The sequence below is a fragment of the Oncorhynchus keta genome, chromosome 1, assembly GCF_023373465.1.
Source record: "Oncorhynchus keta strain PuntledgeMale-10-30-2019 chromosome 1, Oket_V2, whole genome shotgun sequence".
Lineage (NCBI taxonomy): Eukaryota > Metazoa > Chordata > Actinopteri > Salmoniformes > Salmonidae > Oncorhynchus > Oncorhynchus keta.
Window position 1 is genome coordinate 83,494,533 of NC_068421.1, and position 18,660 is coordinate 83,513,192.

Genomic DNA, 18,660 nt, shown 5'->3' on the forward strand with positions numbered 1-18,660 from the left:
TGACTAATTATGTATACATTCCAATCAGAACTGACTAGTCCAAATGCTATAATGTACTGTACATATGAATTTTCTCTTTTGCTCCCATTCCCAATTGTATATAATGTAGTCAGGAGGAATTTAGTGGAATTTAGTAATTGCACTAACATGTGCTTACAGCCCAACAGCGTGCAGGACGTTTCGCCACTGGCGCCCTGTGCTCTTCACAGATGAAAGTAGGTTCACATTGAGCACGTGACAGACGTGACAGAGTCTGGAGACGCCGTGGAGAACGTTCTGCTGCCTGCAACATCCTCCAGCATGACCCATTTGGCGGTGGGTCAGTCATGGTGTGGGGTGGCATTTCTTTGACTGCCATTAGGTACAGAGATGAGATCCTCAGACCCCTTGTGAGACCATATGCTGGTGCGGTTGGCCCTGGGTTCCTCCTAATGCAAGACAATGCTAGACCTCATGTGGCTGGAGTGTGTCAGCAGTTCCTGCAAGAGGAAGGCATTGATGCTTTGGACTGGCCCGCCCGTTCCCCAGACCTGAATCCAATTGAGCACATCTGGGACATCATGTATCGCTCCATCCACCAACACCAGCACCACAGACTGTCCAGGAGTTGGCGGATGCTTTAGTCCAGGTCTGGGAGGAGATCCCTCAGGAGACCATCCGCCACCTCATCAGGAGCATGCCCAGGTGTGGTAGGGAGGTCATACAGGCACGTGGAGGCCACACACACTACTGAGCCTTATTTTGACTTGTTTTAAGGACATTACATCAAAGTTGGATCAGCCTGTAGTGTGGTTTTCCACTTTAATTTTGAGTGTGACTCAAAAATAAATTTGATTTCTGTGTGATTTTGTTGTCAGCACATTCAACTATGTAAAGAAAAAAGTATTTAATAAGAATATTTAATTCATTCAGATCTAGGATGTGTTATTTTAGTGTTCCCTTTATTTTTTTGAGCAGTGTATAAAAAAATACATTTAAATAAGTATTCAGACCCTTTGCTATGAGACTCGAAATTGAGCTCAGGTGCATACTGTTTCCATTGATCATCCGTGAGATCAAGACAACTTGATTGGAATCCACCTGTGGTAAATTCAATTCATTGGACATGATTTGGAAAGGCACACACCTGTCTACATAAGGTCCCACAGTTGACAGAGCATGTCAGAGCAAAAAACAAGCCATAAGGTTGAAGGAATTGTCCGTAGAGCTCTGAGACCGGATTTAATTGAGGCACAGATCTGGGGAAGGGTACCAAAAAAATGTCTGCAGCATTGAATGTCCATAAGAACACAAGAAGTTTGGAACTACTAAGATTCTTCCTAGAGCTGGCCGCCTGGCCAATCTGAACAATCGGGGGAGAAGGAACATGGTCAGGGAGGTGACCAAGAACCAATGGTCAATCTGACAGAGCTCCAGAGTTCCTCTGTGGAGATGGGAGAATCTTGCAAATGGGCAACCAGCTCTGCAGCACTCCACCAATCACGCCTTTATGGTAGAGTGGCCAGACAGAAGCCACTCCTCAGTAAGTCGCTCTGGATAAGAGCGTCTGCTAAGTGACTTAAATGTAAAAAAGGCACAAAGACAGACCACTTGGAGTTTGCCAAAAGACACATAAAGGACTCTCATAACATGAGAAACAAGATTCTCTGGTCTGATGAAACCAAGATTGAACTCTTTGGCCTGAATGCCAAGTGTCACATCTGAAGGAAACCAGGCACTTCTCATCACCTGGCCAAAACCATCCTTACGGTGAAGCATGATGGTGGCAGCATCATGCTGTGGGGATGTTTTTCAGTGGCAGGGACTGGGAGAAGTCAGGATCGAGGGAAAGATGAATGGAGCAAAGTACAGAGATCCTTGATGAAAACCTGTACCAGAGCGCTCTGGACTTCAGACTGGGGTGAAGGTTCACCTTCCAACAGGACAACGACCCTAAGCACACAGCGAAGACAATGCAGGAGTGGCTTTGGGACAAGTCTCTGACTGTCCTTGAGTGGCCCAGCCAGAGCCCGGATTTGAACCAGATCGAGTCTGGTTTTAGACATGAAAATAGCTGTGCAGCGTAACAATGTACTTACCAAATTACTGTAAGACAGACCACGTATTCAACCTGCACACCCGAATTGACAAACAGACAAACCAAAAACAATGCCAAAGTATTCTCATACTTTGTTGATTTCCAAAAAACGTTTCACCATTTTGGGATAGGGTGCAGCATTTTCACTTTTGGATGAATAGGGTGCCCAGAGTGAACTGCCTCCTACTCTGTCCCAGATGCTAATATATGCATATTATTAGTATTGGATAGAAAACACTCCGAAGTTTCTAAAACTGTTTGAATGATGTCTGTGAGTATAACAGAACTCATATGGCAGGCAAAAACCTGAGAAAAATCCAACCAGGTGTGACATCTGAGGTTTGTAGTTTTTCAAAGCTTGGCCTAACGGACACACTGTGAGATATGGATGAGGTTGCACTTCCTTTGGCTTCCACTGGATGTCAACCGTCTTTAGAAACTTGAATGAGGATTCTACTATAAAGGAGAGGCTCATGAGACCTCTTTGAGTCAGTGGTCTGGCAGAGTGCCTTGGTCTCATGATGAGCGCTCCCGACAGAGTTACCTCTCGTTCCAGTGCTTTTCTTCAGACAAAGGAATTCTCCGGTTGGAACATTATTGATGTTTTATGTTAAAAACATAGTAAAGATTGATTCCATACATCGTTTAACATGTTTCTAAAGGACTGTAATGGAACTTTCAGAGTGTTTGTCTGTACGAAGTGCCTGCACCTCATGAAGATGGATTACTGGGCTGAACACGTGAACAACAAGTGGCTATTTGGACATAAATGATGGACTTTATGGAACAAATCAGTCATTTATTGTCGAACTGAGATTCCTGGGAGTGCCTTCTGATGAAGATCATCAAAGGTAAGTGAATATTTATGGTGTTCGCTCCGCAGGTAGTATAACTTTTTCATTACATCTCATTACATTTCATTATAGTACAACGGTTGATTTGTCTAATCTTAGCAATTTCTTCTTAGCTAGCTACATAGCCGTCCTTGTATCAAAGATAATTGCATAATTATCGTATTTTGTCGCCCTAACGTAGCCTTCACTGCTATTCGCCCAGCAGCTAGCCAGCTAGCAAACGCTAGCAAACGCCCACAGATTAGCAGCACTGTAGTGCTATTACACTATTACACTCAACTGAACGACTTGATTAGTTTAGTGTTAGCTAGCTACATAGCTGTCTTTGTATCCAAGATAATTGTGTAGTTTAGAGTGTGTAGTCTTGGAGTGATTATCTTAATTTACCGAGGTTAGCTAGCCAGCTATTTGTCGTCCTTAACGTAGGAGACTCTGCTAGCTAGCCAACAGCTAACAGCTAACAGCTAGCCAACGTCTACTGAATAGAACTCAACAACCCGGTCGCATTCACAGGTAGTATCACATTTTCATTTCATTTCATTACAGTACAACGGTTTGATTTGTTTGATCGTAGCTAGCTACATAGCTAGCTACATAGCCGTCTTTGTATCAAAGATAATTGTGTAGTCTAGAGCGATTTTCTAGGTTAGCTAGCCAGCTATTGTCGTTCTTTTAACGCAACGTAACGTAAACAACACTGCTAGCTAGCCAGCTAGCCCCCGAATAGCAGCACTGCAGAAACTATTACACTCAACGGAACGACTTGATTAGTGTAGTGTCAACAACGCAGCTACTGCCAGCTAGCCTACTTCAGCAGTACTGTATCATTTTAATCATTTTAGTCAATAAGATTCTTGCTACATAAGCTTAACTTTCTGAACATTCGAGACGTGTAGTCCACTTGTCATTCCAATCTCCTTTGCATTAGCGTAGCCTCTTCTGTAGCCTGTCAACTATGTGTCTGTCTATCCCTGTTCTCTCCTCTCTGCACAGACCATACAAACGCTCCACACCGCGTGGCCGCGGCCACCCTAATCTGGTGGTCCCAGGGCGCACGACCCACGTGGAGTTCCAGGTCTCCGGTAGCCTCTGGAACTCGCCTCCCTGCGGACCTGGCATCCTTTCACTCCCTCCTCTCTACATTTTCCTCCTCTGTCTCTGCTGCTAAAGCCATTTTCTACCACTCTAAATTCCAAGCATCTGCCTCTAACCCTAGGAAGCTCTTTGCCACCTTCTCCTCACTCCTGAATCCTCCTCCCCCCCCCCTCCTCCCTCTCTGCAGATGACTTCGTCAACCATTTTGAAAAGAAGGTCGACGACATCCGATCCTCGTTTGCTAAGTCAAACGGCACCGCTGGTTCTGCTCACACAGCCCTACCCTGTGCTCTGACCTCTTTCTCCCCTCTCTCCAGATGAAATCTCGCATCTTGTGACGGCCGGCCGCCCAACAACCTGCCCGCTTGACCCTATCCCCTCCTCTCTTCTCCAGACCATTTCCGGAGACCTTCTCCCTTACCTCACCTCGCTCATCAACTCATCCCTGACCGCTGGCTACGTCCCTTCCGTCCTCAAGAGAGCGAGAGTTGCACCCCTTCTGAAAAAACCTACACTCAATCCCTCCGATGTCAACAACTACAGACCAGTATCCCTTCTTTCTTTTCTCTCCAAAACTCTTGAACGTGCCGTCCTTGGCCAGCTCTCCCGCTATCTCTCTCTGAATGACCTTCTTGATCCAAATCAGTCAGGTTTCAAGACTAGTCATTCAACTGAGACTGCTCTTCTCTGTATCACGGAGGCGCTCCGCACCGCTAAAGCTAACTCTCTCTCCTCTGCTCTCATCCTTCTAGACCTATTGGCTGCCTTCGATACTGTGAACCATCAGATCCTCCTCTCCACCCTCTCCGAGTTGGGCATCTCCAGCGCGGCCCACACTTGTTGCGTCCTACCTGACAGGTCGCTCCTACCAGGTGGCGTGGCGAGAATCTGTCTCCTCACCACGCGCTCTCACCACTGGTGTCCCCCAGGGCTCTGTTCTAGGCCCTCTCCTATTCTCGCTATACACCAAGTCACTTGGCTCTGTCATAACCTCACATGGTCTCTCCTATCATTGCTATGCAGACGACACACAATTCATCTTCTCCTTTCCCCCTTCTGATGACCAGGTGGCGAATCGCATCTCTGCATGTCTGGCAGACATATCAGTGTGGATGACGGATCACCACCTCAAGCTGAACCTCGGCAAGACGGAGCTGCTCTTCAACCCGGGAAGGACTGCCCGTTCCATGATCTCGCCATCACGGTTGACAACTCCATTGTGTCCTCCTCCCAGAGCGCTAAGAACCTTGGCGTGATCCTGGACAACACCCTGTCGTTCTCAACTAACATCAAGGCGGTAGCCCGTTCCTGTAGGTTCATGCTCTACAACATCCGCAGAGTACGACCCTGCCTCACACATGAAGCGGCGCAGGTCCTAATCCAGGCACTTGTCATCTCCCGTCTGGACTACTGCAACTCGCTGTTGGCTGGGCTCCCTCCCTGTGCCATTAAACCCCTACAACTCATCCAGAACGCCGCAGCCCGTCTGGTGTTCAACCTTCCCAAGTTCTCTCACGTCACCCCGCTCCTCCGCTCTCTCCACTGGCTTCCAGTTGAAGCTCGCATCCGCTACAAGACCATGGTGCTTGCCTACGGAGCTGTGAGGGGAACGGCACCTCAGTACCTCCAGGCTCTGATCAGGCCCTACACCCAAACAAGGGCACTGCGTTCATCCACCTCTGGCCTGCTCGCCTCCCTACCACTGAGGAAGTACAGTTCCCGCTCAGCCCAGTCAAAACTGTTCGCTGCTCTGGCCCCCAATGGTGGAACAAACTCCCTCACGACGCCAGGACAGCGGAGTCAATCACCACCTTCCGGAGACACCTGAAACCCCACCTCTTTAAGGAATACCTAGGATAGGATAAGTAATCCTTCTTACCCCCCTAAAAGATTTAGATGCACTATTGTAAAGTGGCTGTTCCACTGGATGTCATAAGGTGAATGCACCAATTTGTAAGTCGCTCTGGATAAGAGCGTCTGCTAAATGACTTAAATGTAAATGTAAATGTAACTGCCGATCTGCGGCCAACAAGGCAGAGTTCATCTCAGCCTATGCCTCCCTCCAGTCCCTCGACTTCTTGGCACTGACGGAAACATGGATCACCACAGACAACACTGCTACTCCTACTGCTCTCTCTTCGTCCGCCCACGTGTTCTCGCACACCCCGAGAGCTTCTGGTCAGCGGGGTGGTGGCACCGGGATCCTCATCTCTCCCAAGTGGTCATTCTCTCTTTCTCCCCTCACCCATCTGTCTATCGCCTCCTTTGAATTCCATGCTGTCACAGTTACCAGCCCTTTCAAGCTTAACATCCTTATCATTTATCGCCCTCCAGGTTCCCTCGGAGAGTTCATCAATGAGCTTGATACCTTGATAAGCTCCTTTCCTGAGGACGGCTCACCTCTCACAGTGCTGGGCGACTTTAACCTCCCCACGTCTACCTTTGACTCATTCCTCTCTGCCTCCTTCTTTCCACTCCTCTCCTCTTTTGACCTCACCCTCTCACCTTCCCCCCCTACTCACAAGGCAGGCAATACGCTCGACCTCATCTTTACTAGATGCTGTTCTTCCACTAACCTCACTGCAACTCCCCTCCAAGTCTCCGACCACTACCTTGTATCCTTTTCCCTCTCGCTCTCATCTAACACCTCCCACACTGCCCCTACTCGGATGGTATCGCGCCGTCCCAACCTTCGCTCTCTCTCCCCCGCTACTCTCTCCTCTTCCATCCTATCATCTCTTCCCTCTGCTCATACCTTTTCCAACCTATCTCCTGATTCTGCCTCCTCAACCCTCCTCTCCTCCCTTTCTGCATCCTTTGACTCTCTATGCCCCCTATCCTCCAGGCCGGCGCGGTCCTCCCCTCCCGCCCCGTGGCTCGACGACTCATTGCGAGCTCACAGAACAGGGCTCCGGGCAGCTGAGCGGAAATGGAGGAAAACTCGCCTCCCTGCGGACCTGGCATCCTTTCACTCCCTCCTCTCTACATATTCCTCCGCTGTCTCTGCTGCTAAAGCCATTTTCTACCACTCTAAATTCCAAGCATCTGCCTCTAACCCTAGGAAGCTCTTTGCCACCTTCTCCTCACTCCTGAATCCCCCCTCCTCCCTCTCTGCAGATGACTTCATCAACCATTTTGAAAAGAAGGTCGACGACATCCGATCCTCGTTTGCTAAGTCAAACGGCACCGCTGGTTCTGCTCACACTGCCCTACCCTGTGCTCTGACCTCTTTCTCCCCTCTCTCTCCAGATGAAATCTCGCATCTTGTGACGGCCGGCCGCCCAACAACCTGCCCGCTTGACCCTATCCCCTCCTCTCTTCTCCAGACCATTTCCGGAGACCTTCTCCCTTACCTCACCTCGCTCATCAACTCATCCCTGACCGCTGGCTACGTCCCTTCCGTCCTCAAGAGAGCGAGAGTTGCACCCCTTCTGAAAAAACCTACACTCAATCCCTCCGATGTCAACAACTACAGACCAGTATCCCTTCTTTCTTTTCTCTCCAAAACTCTTGAACGTGCCGTCCTTGGCCAGCTCTCCCGCTATCTCTCTCTGAATGACCTTCTTGATCCAAATCAGTCAGGTTTCAAGACTAGTCATTCAACTGAGACTGCTCTTCTCTGTATCACGGAGGCGCTCCGCACCGCTAAAGCTAACTCTCTCTCCTCTGCTCTCATCCTTCTAGACCTATTGGCTGCCTTCGATACTGTGAACCATCAGATCCTCCTCTCCACCCTCTCCGAGTTGGGCATCTCCGGCGCGGCCCACACTTGGATTGCGTCCTACCTGACAGGTCGCTCCTACCAGGTGGCGTGGCGAGAATCTGTCTCCTCACCACGCGCTCTCACCACTGGTGTCCCCCAGGGCTCTGTTCTAGGCCCTCTCCTATTCTCGCTATACACCAAGTCACTTGGCTCTGTCATAACCTCACATGGTCTCTCCTATCATTGCTATGCAGACGACACACAATTAATCTTCTCCTTTCCCCCTTCTGATGACCAGGTGGCGAATCGCATCTCTGCATGTCTGGCAGACATATCAGTGTGGATGACGGATCACCACCTCAAGCTGAACCTCGGCAAGACGGAGCTGCTCTTCAACCCGGGAAGGACTGCCCGTTCCATGATCTCGCCATCACGGTTGACAACTCCATTGTGTCCTCCTCCCAGAGCGCTAAGAACCTTGGCGTGATCCTGGACAACACCCTGTCGTTCTCAACTAACATCAAGGCGGTAGCCCGTTCCTGTAGGTTCATGCTCTACAACATCCGCAGAGTACGACCCTGCCTCACACATGAAGCGGCGCAGGTCCTAATCCAGGCACTTGTCATCTCCCGTCTGGACTACTGCAACTCGCTGTTGGCTGGGCTCCCTGCCTGTGCCATTAAACCCCTACAACTCATCCAGAACGCCGCAGCCCGTCTGGTGTTCAACCTTCCCAAGTTCTCTCACGTCACCCCGCTCCTCCGCTCTCTCCACTGGCTTCCAGTTGAAGCTCGCATCTGCTACAAGACCATGGTGCTTGCCTACGGAGCTGTGAGGGGAACGGCACCTCAGTACCTCCAGGCTCTGATCAGGCCCTACACCCAAACAAGGGCACTGCGTTCATCCACCTCTGGCCTGCTCGCCTCCCTACCACTGAGGAAGTACAGTTCCCGCTCAGCCCAGTCAAAACTGTTCGCTGCTCTGGCCCCCCAATGGTGGAACAAACTCCCTCACGACGCCAGGACAGCGGAGTCAATCACCACCTTCCGGAGACACCTGAAACCCCACCTCTTTAAGGAATACCTAGGATAGGATAAGTAATCCTTCTCACCCCCTAAAAGATTTAGATGCACTATTGTAAAGTGACTATTCTACTGGATGTCATAAGGTGAATGCACCAATTTGTAAGTCGCTCTGGATAAGAGCGTCTGCTAAATGTGTTATTTCTAACTTTGTTGACTCCAAAATGGCAGATATTCCTCTGGCTGTTTTGGGTTCTGAGCGCCGTTCTCAGATTATGCTTTTTCCGTAAAGTAAAAAAAAAATCTGACACAGAAGTTGCATTAAGGAGAAGTCTATCTTTAATTCTGTGAATAACAGTTGTATCTTTTATCAATGTTTATTATGAGTATTTCTGCAAAATCACCAGATGTTTTGGAAACAAAACATGCGCCAATGTAAACTGAGATTTTTGGATATAAATATGCACATTATCGAACAAAACATACATGTATTTTGTAACATGATGTCCTATGAGTGTCATCTGATGAAGATCATCAAAGGTTAGTGATTAATTTGATCTATATTTCTGCTTTTTGTGACTCCTATGTTTGGCTGGAAAAATGGCTGTGTGCTATTTTGACTTGGCTATGACCGAACATAATCATATGTTGTGCTTTCGCTGTAAATCATTTTTGAAATTGGACACGATGGGTAGATTAACAAGATGTTTATCTTTCATTTGTTGTATTGGACTTAAAAATATTGAATTCCGCGCGCAGCCTTTTCAGCGGAATGTTGTCGAGGGGTTCCACCTGCCCTAGAAAGGTTAACTTAATTTGGAATGAGGGTCTGCTATACAAATTGATGGAAAGCAATGTTTGGGGAAAAACATACAACATGTACACAAACAACAAGTGTGTGGTTAAATTGGCAAAAAAAAAAAAAAAAATTCCCCAGATTCGTGGGGTGAGACAGGGATGCAGCTTGAGCCCCACCCTCTTTAACATATACATCAACGAATTGGTGAGGGCACTAGATCAGTCTGCAGCACCCGGCCTCACCCAACTAGACTTTGAAGTCAAATGTCTAATGTTTGCTGATGATCTGGTGCTTCTGTCCCCAACCAAGGAGGGCCTAGAGCAGCACCTAGATATTTTGCACAGATTCTGTCAGACCTGGGCCCTGACAGTAAATCTCAGTAAGACTAAAATAAAGGTGTTTGAAAAAGGTCCAATTGCCAGGAATACAAATGTACAAATTCCATCTTGACACCGTTGCCCTAGAGTACACAAAAAACAATACATTCCTCAGCCTAAACATCAGCATGCCCCAAGGGTCAATACTGGGGTCCCTCCTGTTCTGCCTGTACATTAATGATCTGCCTTCTGTCTGTACTGGGTCTGAAGTTCAAATGTATGCAGATGATACAGTGATATATGTGCATGCAAAGAGCAAACAACAAGCTGCACAAGAACTCACTACTGTAATGGTCCAGGTTACAAAGTGGCTCAGTGACTCGTGTTTGCATCTCAATGTGAAAAAAACTGTTTGCATGTTCTTCACAAAGAGGGCAACAGATGCTACTGAACCAGATGTCTATGTGTCAGGGGAGAAGCTCCAGGTGGTATCTGATTTTAAGTACTTTGGCATCATACTTGATTCCAACCTCTCTTTTAAAAAGCATGTGAAAAAGGTAATTCAAATAACCAAATTCAACCTAGCTAATTTCCGATTTATACGAAATTGTTTGACTACAGAGGTAGCAAAACTGTACTTCAAATCTATGATACTCCCCCACTTAACATAATGCTTGACTAGTTGGGCCCAAGCTTGCTGTACAACATTAAGACCTATTCAGTCTGTCTACAAACAGGCTCTCAAAGTGCTTGATAGGAAGCCCAATAGCCATCATCACTGTTACATCCTCAGAAAGCATGAGCTCCTGAGTTGGGAAAATCTTGTGCAATACACCGACGCATGTCTTGTATTCAAGATCCTAAATGGCCTGGCTCCCCCTCCACTCAGTATTTTTGTTAAACAGAAAACCCAAACATACGGCAGCAGATCCACAAGGTCTGCCATGAGAGGTGACTGTATAGTTCCCTTAAGGAAAAGCACCTTTAGTAAATCCGTTTTCTCTGTGAGAGTTTCCCATGTCTGGAATACACTGCCATCAGACACACATAACTGCACCACATATCACACTTTCACAAAATGCCACCAACCAATAATTTCACAAAAACCACCAACCAAGAATTTAAAAAATGGGACAAACACCTAATTGAGACTCTGCATGCAGAATTATGAAAAAATATATTCAGTGTACAATGTAAAACACCAAATAATGCAGGCAGAGCAGAACTAGGCTGATACCTGCTAATTAACAAAATCTAGAAAAAAGCTGTTAAAATCTACAACCACCTAAAAGGAAGTGATTCCCAAACCCTCCATAACAAAGCCATCACCTACAGAGAGATGAACCTGGAAAAGAGTCCCCTAAGCAAGCTGGTCCTGGGGATTTATTCAGATCCCCAGGACAGCGACACAATTAGACCCAACCAAATCATGAAAAAGCAAAAATATAATTACTTGACACATTAGAAATAATTAACAAAATAACTGAGAAAACTAGAATGCTATATTTGGGCCTAAACAGAGACTACACAGTGGCAGAATATCTGACCACTGTAACTGACCCAATATTAAGGAAATCTTTGACTATGTACTGACTCAGTGAGCATAGCCTTGCTATTGAGAAAGGCCGCCGTTGGCTCTCAAGAGAAGACAGGCTATGTGCTCACTGCCCACAAAATGAAATGGATACTGAGCTGCACTTCCTAACCTCCTGCCAAATGTATGACCATATTAGAGACACATTTCCCTCAGATTACACAGACCCACAAAGAATTTGAATACAAATCCAATTTTGATAAACTCCCATATCTATTGGGTGAAATTCCACAGTGTGCCATCACAGCAGCAAGACTTGTGACCTGTTGCCACAAGAAAAGGGAAACCAGTGAAGAACAAACACCATTGTAAATAAATCCCATATTTATGTTTATTTATTTTCCCTTTTGTACTTTAATTATTTGCACATCATTACAACACTGTATATAGCCGTAATATGACATTTGAAATGTCTCTATTCCTTTGGAACTTGTGAGTGTAATGTTTACTGTTAATTTTTTTATTGTTTATTTCACTTTTGTGTATTATCTATTTCACTTGCTTTGGCAATGTAAACCTGTTTCCCATACCAATAAAGCCCTTTGAATTGAATTGAGAGAAAGCGAGAGAGAGAAAGAGAGAGAGGAGTAGGATCTCCAAATTGGAGGTGGGGGAAGCAGAAGAAGACAGGAGATGAAAAGAGAGACATGGGAGAGACATGGGAGTGAGAGAGGGAGAGAAAGATATAGACAGAAAGAGGAGAGATAGGAGAGAAGGGGATCTGGTCTTCGTTAAAACCTCTCTCTCTCTTATCCTGCCATACGAGGTGGGTGGGGTTGGTGAAGGGATGGAAGGGAAGAGTGGGAAAAAAGCACTCATATTTTTGTAATTGCTTTTTTACATCGCTGAGATAAATGTCCTGCTCTAGTTGAGAGGGAAAAAGCTTTGGAAAAGTTAAACAGGTCTGACAGTTGTATTAATCTTTTTTTAACAGCAGACAACACTGTACTATAAACACAGGCTTAGACGCCGGCTTTTGGTCTGTACAGGAGATAGATGCTTGTAGAAAGGGTGCTCACCACGTTTCATATATTCATACACACCAACCAATTCAAGGCTGTATACATCACCCTGTATCTTAATAGGAACATCTCAGACCAGAAATCTGGTCGCTTTACATTTAACTGATGCTCTGTTGATAAGGTAAAACCTATGGCTACAGTTTCACACATTATTCATTTGGGTCAATTTCATGAATGAGGCTTGTTCTCTGAGGCCTTTGTGGTTATATTTACAGCATTCCTAAACATCAGGAAGACAGAATGAAAGAATGAACATACTCTTTATCTTGTTCTCGCTCCATGTCTCCCACCCCTCCCTCTCTCTACTTGGGGTTCTAGTCTCCATTCTTTCAGCCTTACTTGTGGAGACCAGACAACCTTCTATTAAGTATTAAGTATTTTACAGGCATTTCACTACACCCGCAATAACATCTGCTAAACATGTGTATGTGTCAAATAACATTTGATTTGAAGTGTACGATCTCTGTCTGTTTAGAGTTAAATATTGGATCCCTCAGTCCTAATCTGAGGTGAATACTGCGACCCAAGGCCATGATCAAAGAGCATACACAACCAAGTGTTAATGACACTCACCATCTTCCATTCCCCACTAACACAGTTTTTTTCTTCTGTTTTTTTCTCTCCCCCTCTCTCTCCTGCTCTCTTTTCCTGAAGAAGGAGGGTGGTTGGTGTAAGGAGGCTGCTCGCTGCTCCTGAAGGAGCTAATTTTGGAAAACAGAGCCATTTTTCCCCCTCGTGTGTTTGTTCTGTCCTGTGAAAACATCTCTGAAGAGAGGGAGCTAGGGAGGGAGGGAACTAGGGAGGGAGGAGAGAGGTGTGAGGCCAGGCTCCCGTGGCCGCCAACATGACTGACAACCAGTCGCTGCCACAACGGGCGTCATTGCCCCCCCCCTTCCTATACCTCATCCCAAGGATTGTGTTACCGCAGATTCCAGGTGGTCCCTGTAAAGGAACTCACGTAAAAGAATAAGCAGAGAAAACATTAAGCAGTTATTAAAAGCTGTGAATGAACAGCTCTAACGCCTCATCGCAAAATATGTAGAATTGCAGGAAATTAGCTTGAAAACTGCAACATATTTGCTCCGAAAATTTGTTGTTTTCCATCCCAGGGCCCAAAACGTATTTTTTTAATTTTTTAATTTATCTGTTATTTTACCAGGTAAGTTGACTGAGAACACGTTCTCATTTGCAGCAACGACCTGGGGAATAGTTACAGGGGACAGGAGGGGGATGAATGAGCCAAATGGAAGCTGGGGATGATTAGGTGACCGTGATGGTTTGAGGGCCAGATTGGGAATTTAGCCAGGACACCGGGGTTAACACCCCTACTCTTACGATAAGTGCCATGGGATCTTTAATGACCTCAGAGAGTCAGGACACCCATTTAACGTCCCATCCGAAAGACGGCACCCTACACAGGGCAGTGTCCCCAATCACTGCCTTGGGGCACTTAGTTTGTCTGGACTGCCAAAATCATAGTAAAACTCCATTTATGTCACTCAAGTTCTGTTCTGATTATGAAGGGGTCCCCAGCCTCCAAAAGTTTGAGAAGCCCTGTCCTAAGCCATTCAACAGCACAGTGTTGACCCCAGGGTGTGTGTATGTGTTGACCCTCAGGGTTCCATGTTTGGATGTTCGCCAATCTAATTACCATAACATTGACAGCAGGACTAAAATGTTCCAGCCTCCGTCTGTCTCTCCTTTTTTCCTTATCCCCTATCTCTTTCTTGACTTTCTCTCCATCTGTTTCTATCTCTGATTCTTTAGCTCACTCTCACCCCTCACTTCCTCTAACTGTCTCACCCCTCACTTCCTCTATCACACACCCCTCCTTCTCTCCATGACATGTCCAGCTGTGGCTGAGCTGATGTCAGGTCTGGTCTGATCAAAGCCACAGCGTAATGTACACAGGGACGGCTGGCCACTGGGCTGTGGGCTGAAGTGCTGTGGGCTCTGGGTCTGTCTGTGGCTGGTCTACTTGACATATCCAGGCCAGGGCATAAATATGACATACATTAGTGTCCACCATCTAAACCCCACCAGACCAGCATATGCATACAGAAAAACCACTGGGCAAAGACCAAGTACCCCCATCAGTGACTACTAAAAACCTACAGGGAGAAAACCAAACCGCAAACCCTATGGGAAAACTGTACATCTTTCCCTGACCACAAAAGCAACAACTAGGAGCCTCAGTCAGTCTTACTCCAGCTAAACCAGGTGCTTCTCTACCCAGTCCACCTCCACAACCATGACTGACATTTTGACACATCAATAGCAAATAGCAAAACAACCTCAGAGGCCGTCACATGCCACATGCCAACATTAGCTGACCCCATCTCCCTAATGTAGGTCTGCCCTGCCGCCCCTCTGACAGCTAATCAGCTGACAATGACACTAATGAAGACCAACAGGGCTCATCCCCGGCCCCTGGCCCCAGTCAAAAGAGGCCCTGTGCTGTGTGATTTAATGAAAGGCCATAATGACTGTGTTTAAACCAAATGAGTCCAGCTTTATCCTGCAATGCCGCCTGGGCCGACCAGCTGATTGTAGCCTAGGTCCTGGTGCTGTGGACTTCAATCAACATTAACATGCTCTGGTGCGTGGCCAGAGGGGAAAGTTGGCTCAGAGAGGGGCTGTGAGGGAGAAAATACACTTCACATCATTCCTGAGAGGTCATCTAGAGAAAGACAGCACAATATGGGAAGAAAGTTTTGCAGGATATTTCAGCAACACGTAAATAAAAACAAATTGTATGGCAGAAATAAACTAAACTAAACTAAAAACTAAACTAAAAGAAACATCCTCTCACTGTCAACTGCGTTTATTTTCAGCAAATTTAACATGTAAATATTTGTATGAACATAACAAGATTCAACAACTGAGACATAAACTGAAGTTTCACAGACATGTGACTAACAGAAATTGAATTACATTTACATTTACATTTAAGTCATTTAGCAGACGCTCTTATCCAGAGCGACTTACAAATTGGTGCATTCACCTTATGACATCCAGTGGAACAGCCACTTTACAATAGTGCATCTAAATCTTTAGGGGGGGTGAGAATGAATAATGTGTCCCTGAACAAAGGGGGAGCCAAAATCAGAAGTAACAGTCAGTATCTGGTGTGGCCACCAGCTGCATTAAGTACTGCAGTGCATTTCCTCCTCATGGACTGAACCAGATGTGCCCGTTCTTGCTGTGAGATGTTAGCCCACTCTTCCACCAAGGCACCTGAAACTTCCCGGACATTTCTGGGGGGAATGGCCCTAGCCCTCACCCTCCGATCCAACAGGTCCCAGACTACCGGGCTCTTCGCTGGCCATGGCAGAACACTGACATTCCTGTCTTGCAGGAAATCACGCACAGAACGAGCAGTTTGGCTAGTGGCATTGTCAATTCTGGAGGGTCATGTCAGGATGAGCCTGCAGGAAGGGTACCACATGAGGGAGGAGGATGTCTTTCCCTGTAATGCACAGCGTTGAGATTGCCTGCAATGAAAACAAGCTCATTCCGATGATGCTGTGACAGACCATGACGGAGCCTCCACCTCCAAATCGATCCCACTCCAGAGTACAGGCCTCGGTGTAACGCTCATTCTTCAACGATAAACGCGAATCTGACCATCACCCTGGTGAGACAAAACCGTGACTTGTCAGTGAAGAGCACTTTTTGCCAGTCCTGTCTGATCCAGCGACGGTGGGTTTGTGCCCATAGGCGACGTTGTTGCCGGTGATGTCTGGTGAGGACCTGCAACAGGCCTACAAGCCCTCAGTCCAGCCTCTCTCAGCCTATTGCGGACAGTCTGAGCACTGATGGAAGGATTGTGCGTTCCTGGTGTAACTCGGGCAGTTGTTGTTGCAATCCTGTACCTGTCCCGCAGGTGTGATGTTCGGATGTACCGATCCTGTGCAGGTGTTGTTAAATGTGGTCTGCCATTGCGAGGACAATCAGCTGTCCGTCCTGTCTCCCTGTAGCGCTGTCTTAGGCGTCTCACAGTACGGACATTGCAATTTATTGCCTTGGCCACATCAGCAGTCCTCCTGCCTCCTTGCAGCATGTAAAGCATGTTCACGCAGATGAGCAGGGACCCTGGGCATCTTTCTATTGGTGTTTTTCAGAGTCAGTAGAAATGCCTCTTTAGTGTCCTAAGTTTTCATAACTGTGACCTTAATTGCCTACCGTCTGTAAGCTGTTAGTGTCTTAACGACCATTCCACAGATGCATGTTCATCAATTGTTTATGGTTCATTGAACAAGCATGGGAAACAGTGTTAAACCCTTTTCAATGAATATCTGTGAAGTTATTTGGATTCTTACTAATTAACTTTGAAAGACAGGATCCTGAAAAAGTGAAGTTATTTTTATGCTGAGTTTAGTTGTGTGAGACCATATACTGTAAGTGTGTATGCGTGTGTCTTTATGTGTGTGTGTCGCTCTCTGTGTGTGTGTGTGTGTGTGTGTGTGTGTGTGTGTGTGTGTGTGTGTGTGTGTGTGTGTGTGTGTGTGTGTGTGTGTGTGTGTGTGTGTGTGTGTGTGTGTGTGTGTGTGTGTGTGTGTGTGTGTGTGTGTGTGTGTGTGTGTGTGTGTGTGTGTGTGTGTGTGTGTGTGTGTGTGTGTGTGTGTGTGTGTGTGTGTGTGTCTGTGGTTGTGGCTGTGTGAATTTCCCCATCATGCCAACCTGTTTGATGTTCCAATATACCCTGCCTTTTCCATGGAATATGGCTTGCTGACTTGATGTTGTCATTGAGGAAAAATCCCCTTCCTTGGAACCAAAGAGATTGAAACTCTATAGAAAACAACATGCACATTTCTCCTATACAACTTCAGAGAGCTCTAAAGCAAACATTGATATTTCGATTTACTCTGTATACATGTATGTTTGCCAGTTAATAAACCATTGAGTAAATACACTCTCACTCCATATCCACATCACAGGACAGTCTACAGGAGAACGTGTTGAAATGAGGACACAAAGATAGTTCAGAGGGTCCTAACAGACTAGTGAACCAGGAGGAAAGTACACCATGGAAAGGGAGGATGAGGAGGGAGAGAGGATGAGCAGGAGGAGGAGGGAGAGGAAGAGCAGGAGGAGTAGAGAGAAGAGCATGAGAGAGAGGGGAGGAGGAGGAGCAAGAGGAGGGAGAGTACAGTACAGTACAGTAGAGATGAGATCTGGTGATAAGATGCCTGTTCTCATTCTACTGTACCCTGAGCTGTCTCTACTCTACCTCTCTCTATTTACACTCAATCTATCTGACACAATAGTCACACCTAGATCACACATCTACTTGAAGCAGCATCATCTTTAGAGGTTTGAGAAGAGTTCACACTAAGGGAACCTGATCTGTCAATGATTCTGAGAAAAATCCGCAAGCTTTCCTCTGTCAAGCTCTGAAGTCCATAAGAAGTCCATATGGTATGTGGCTGACGTGAAAGCCTTGGCCAGGCATCATGGAAACACTTTTCCTTTCACGACATCACTTTATTTAACAACCTTTCCCCACGTTCTATCACATTAATGATTAGCTATCATCTCATTCATGTCTTCAGAGGTTTCTATCTTTCTTCCCCTCTCTATCTGTTTGTAACGGGAGCCAGTGTTGGGTTGTGGTTAGTAAAAAATGGATGGACAGAATTGTTTTAACTTACGGATAGGGCCTCCCTGGCAATGGTGTAGGGAGTGGATCTGGAAGAGAAGACAGGGATGATTTAAACAACAGGAGTAACAATTGTTACCAGACGTCTTCTCCATAGCTTCTAGAGCCATGCAGCCCAGCTCTGGCCCCAACCACATGTTACCAGACGTCTTCTCCATAGCTGCTAGAGCCATGCAGCCTAGCTCTGGCTAAACCACATGTTATCAGTCGTCTTCTCCATAGCTGCTAGAGCCATGCAGCCCAGCTCTGGCCCCAACCACATGTTACCAGACGTCTTCTCCATAGCTGCTAGAGCCATGCGGCCTAGCTCTGGCTAAACCACATGTTATCAGTCGTCTTCTCCATAGCTGCTAGAGCCATGCAGCCTAGCTCTGGCTAAACCACATGTTACCAGACGTCTTCTCCATAGCTGCTAGAGCCATGCAGCCCAGCTCTGGCCCCAACCACATGTTACCAGACGTCTTCTCCATAGCTGCTAGAGCCATGCAGCCCAGCTCTGGCCCCAACCCCATGTT

General features: G+C 46.6%; 1 protein-coding gene across 1 annotated transcript in view; it reads right to left on the reverse strand.

The window, feature by feature from the left end:
* The window catches only part of ror1 (receptor tyrosine kinase-like orphan receptor 1), a 311,272-nt gene that overhangs the window by 72,657 nt on the left and 219,955 nt on the right, over positions 1 to 18,660 (reverse strand). The window contains exon 4 of the mRNA XM_052462493.1: positions 18,138 to 18,174. Coding sequence (XP_052318453.1) covers positions 18,138 to 18,174 — 37 coding nt within the window. The remainder of the gene's footprint in view (positions 1 to 18,137; positions 18,175 to 18,660) is intronic.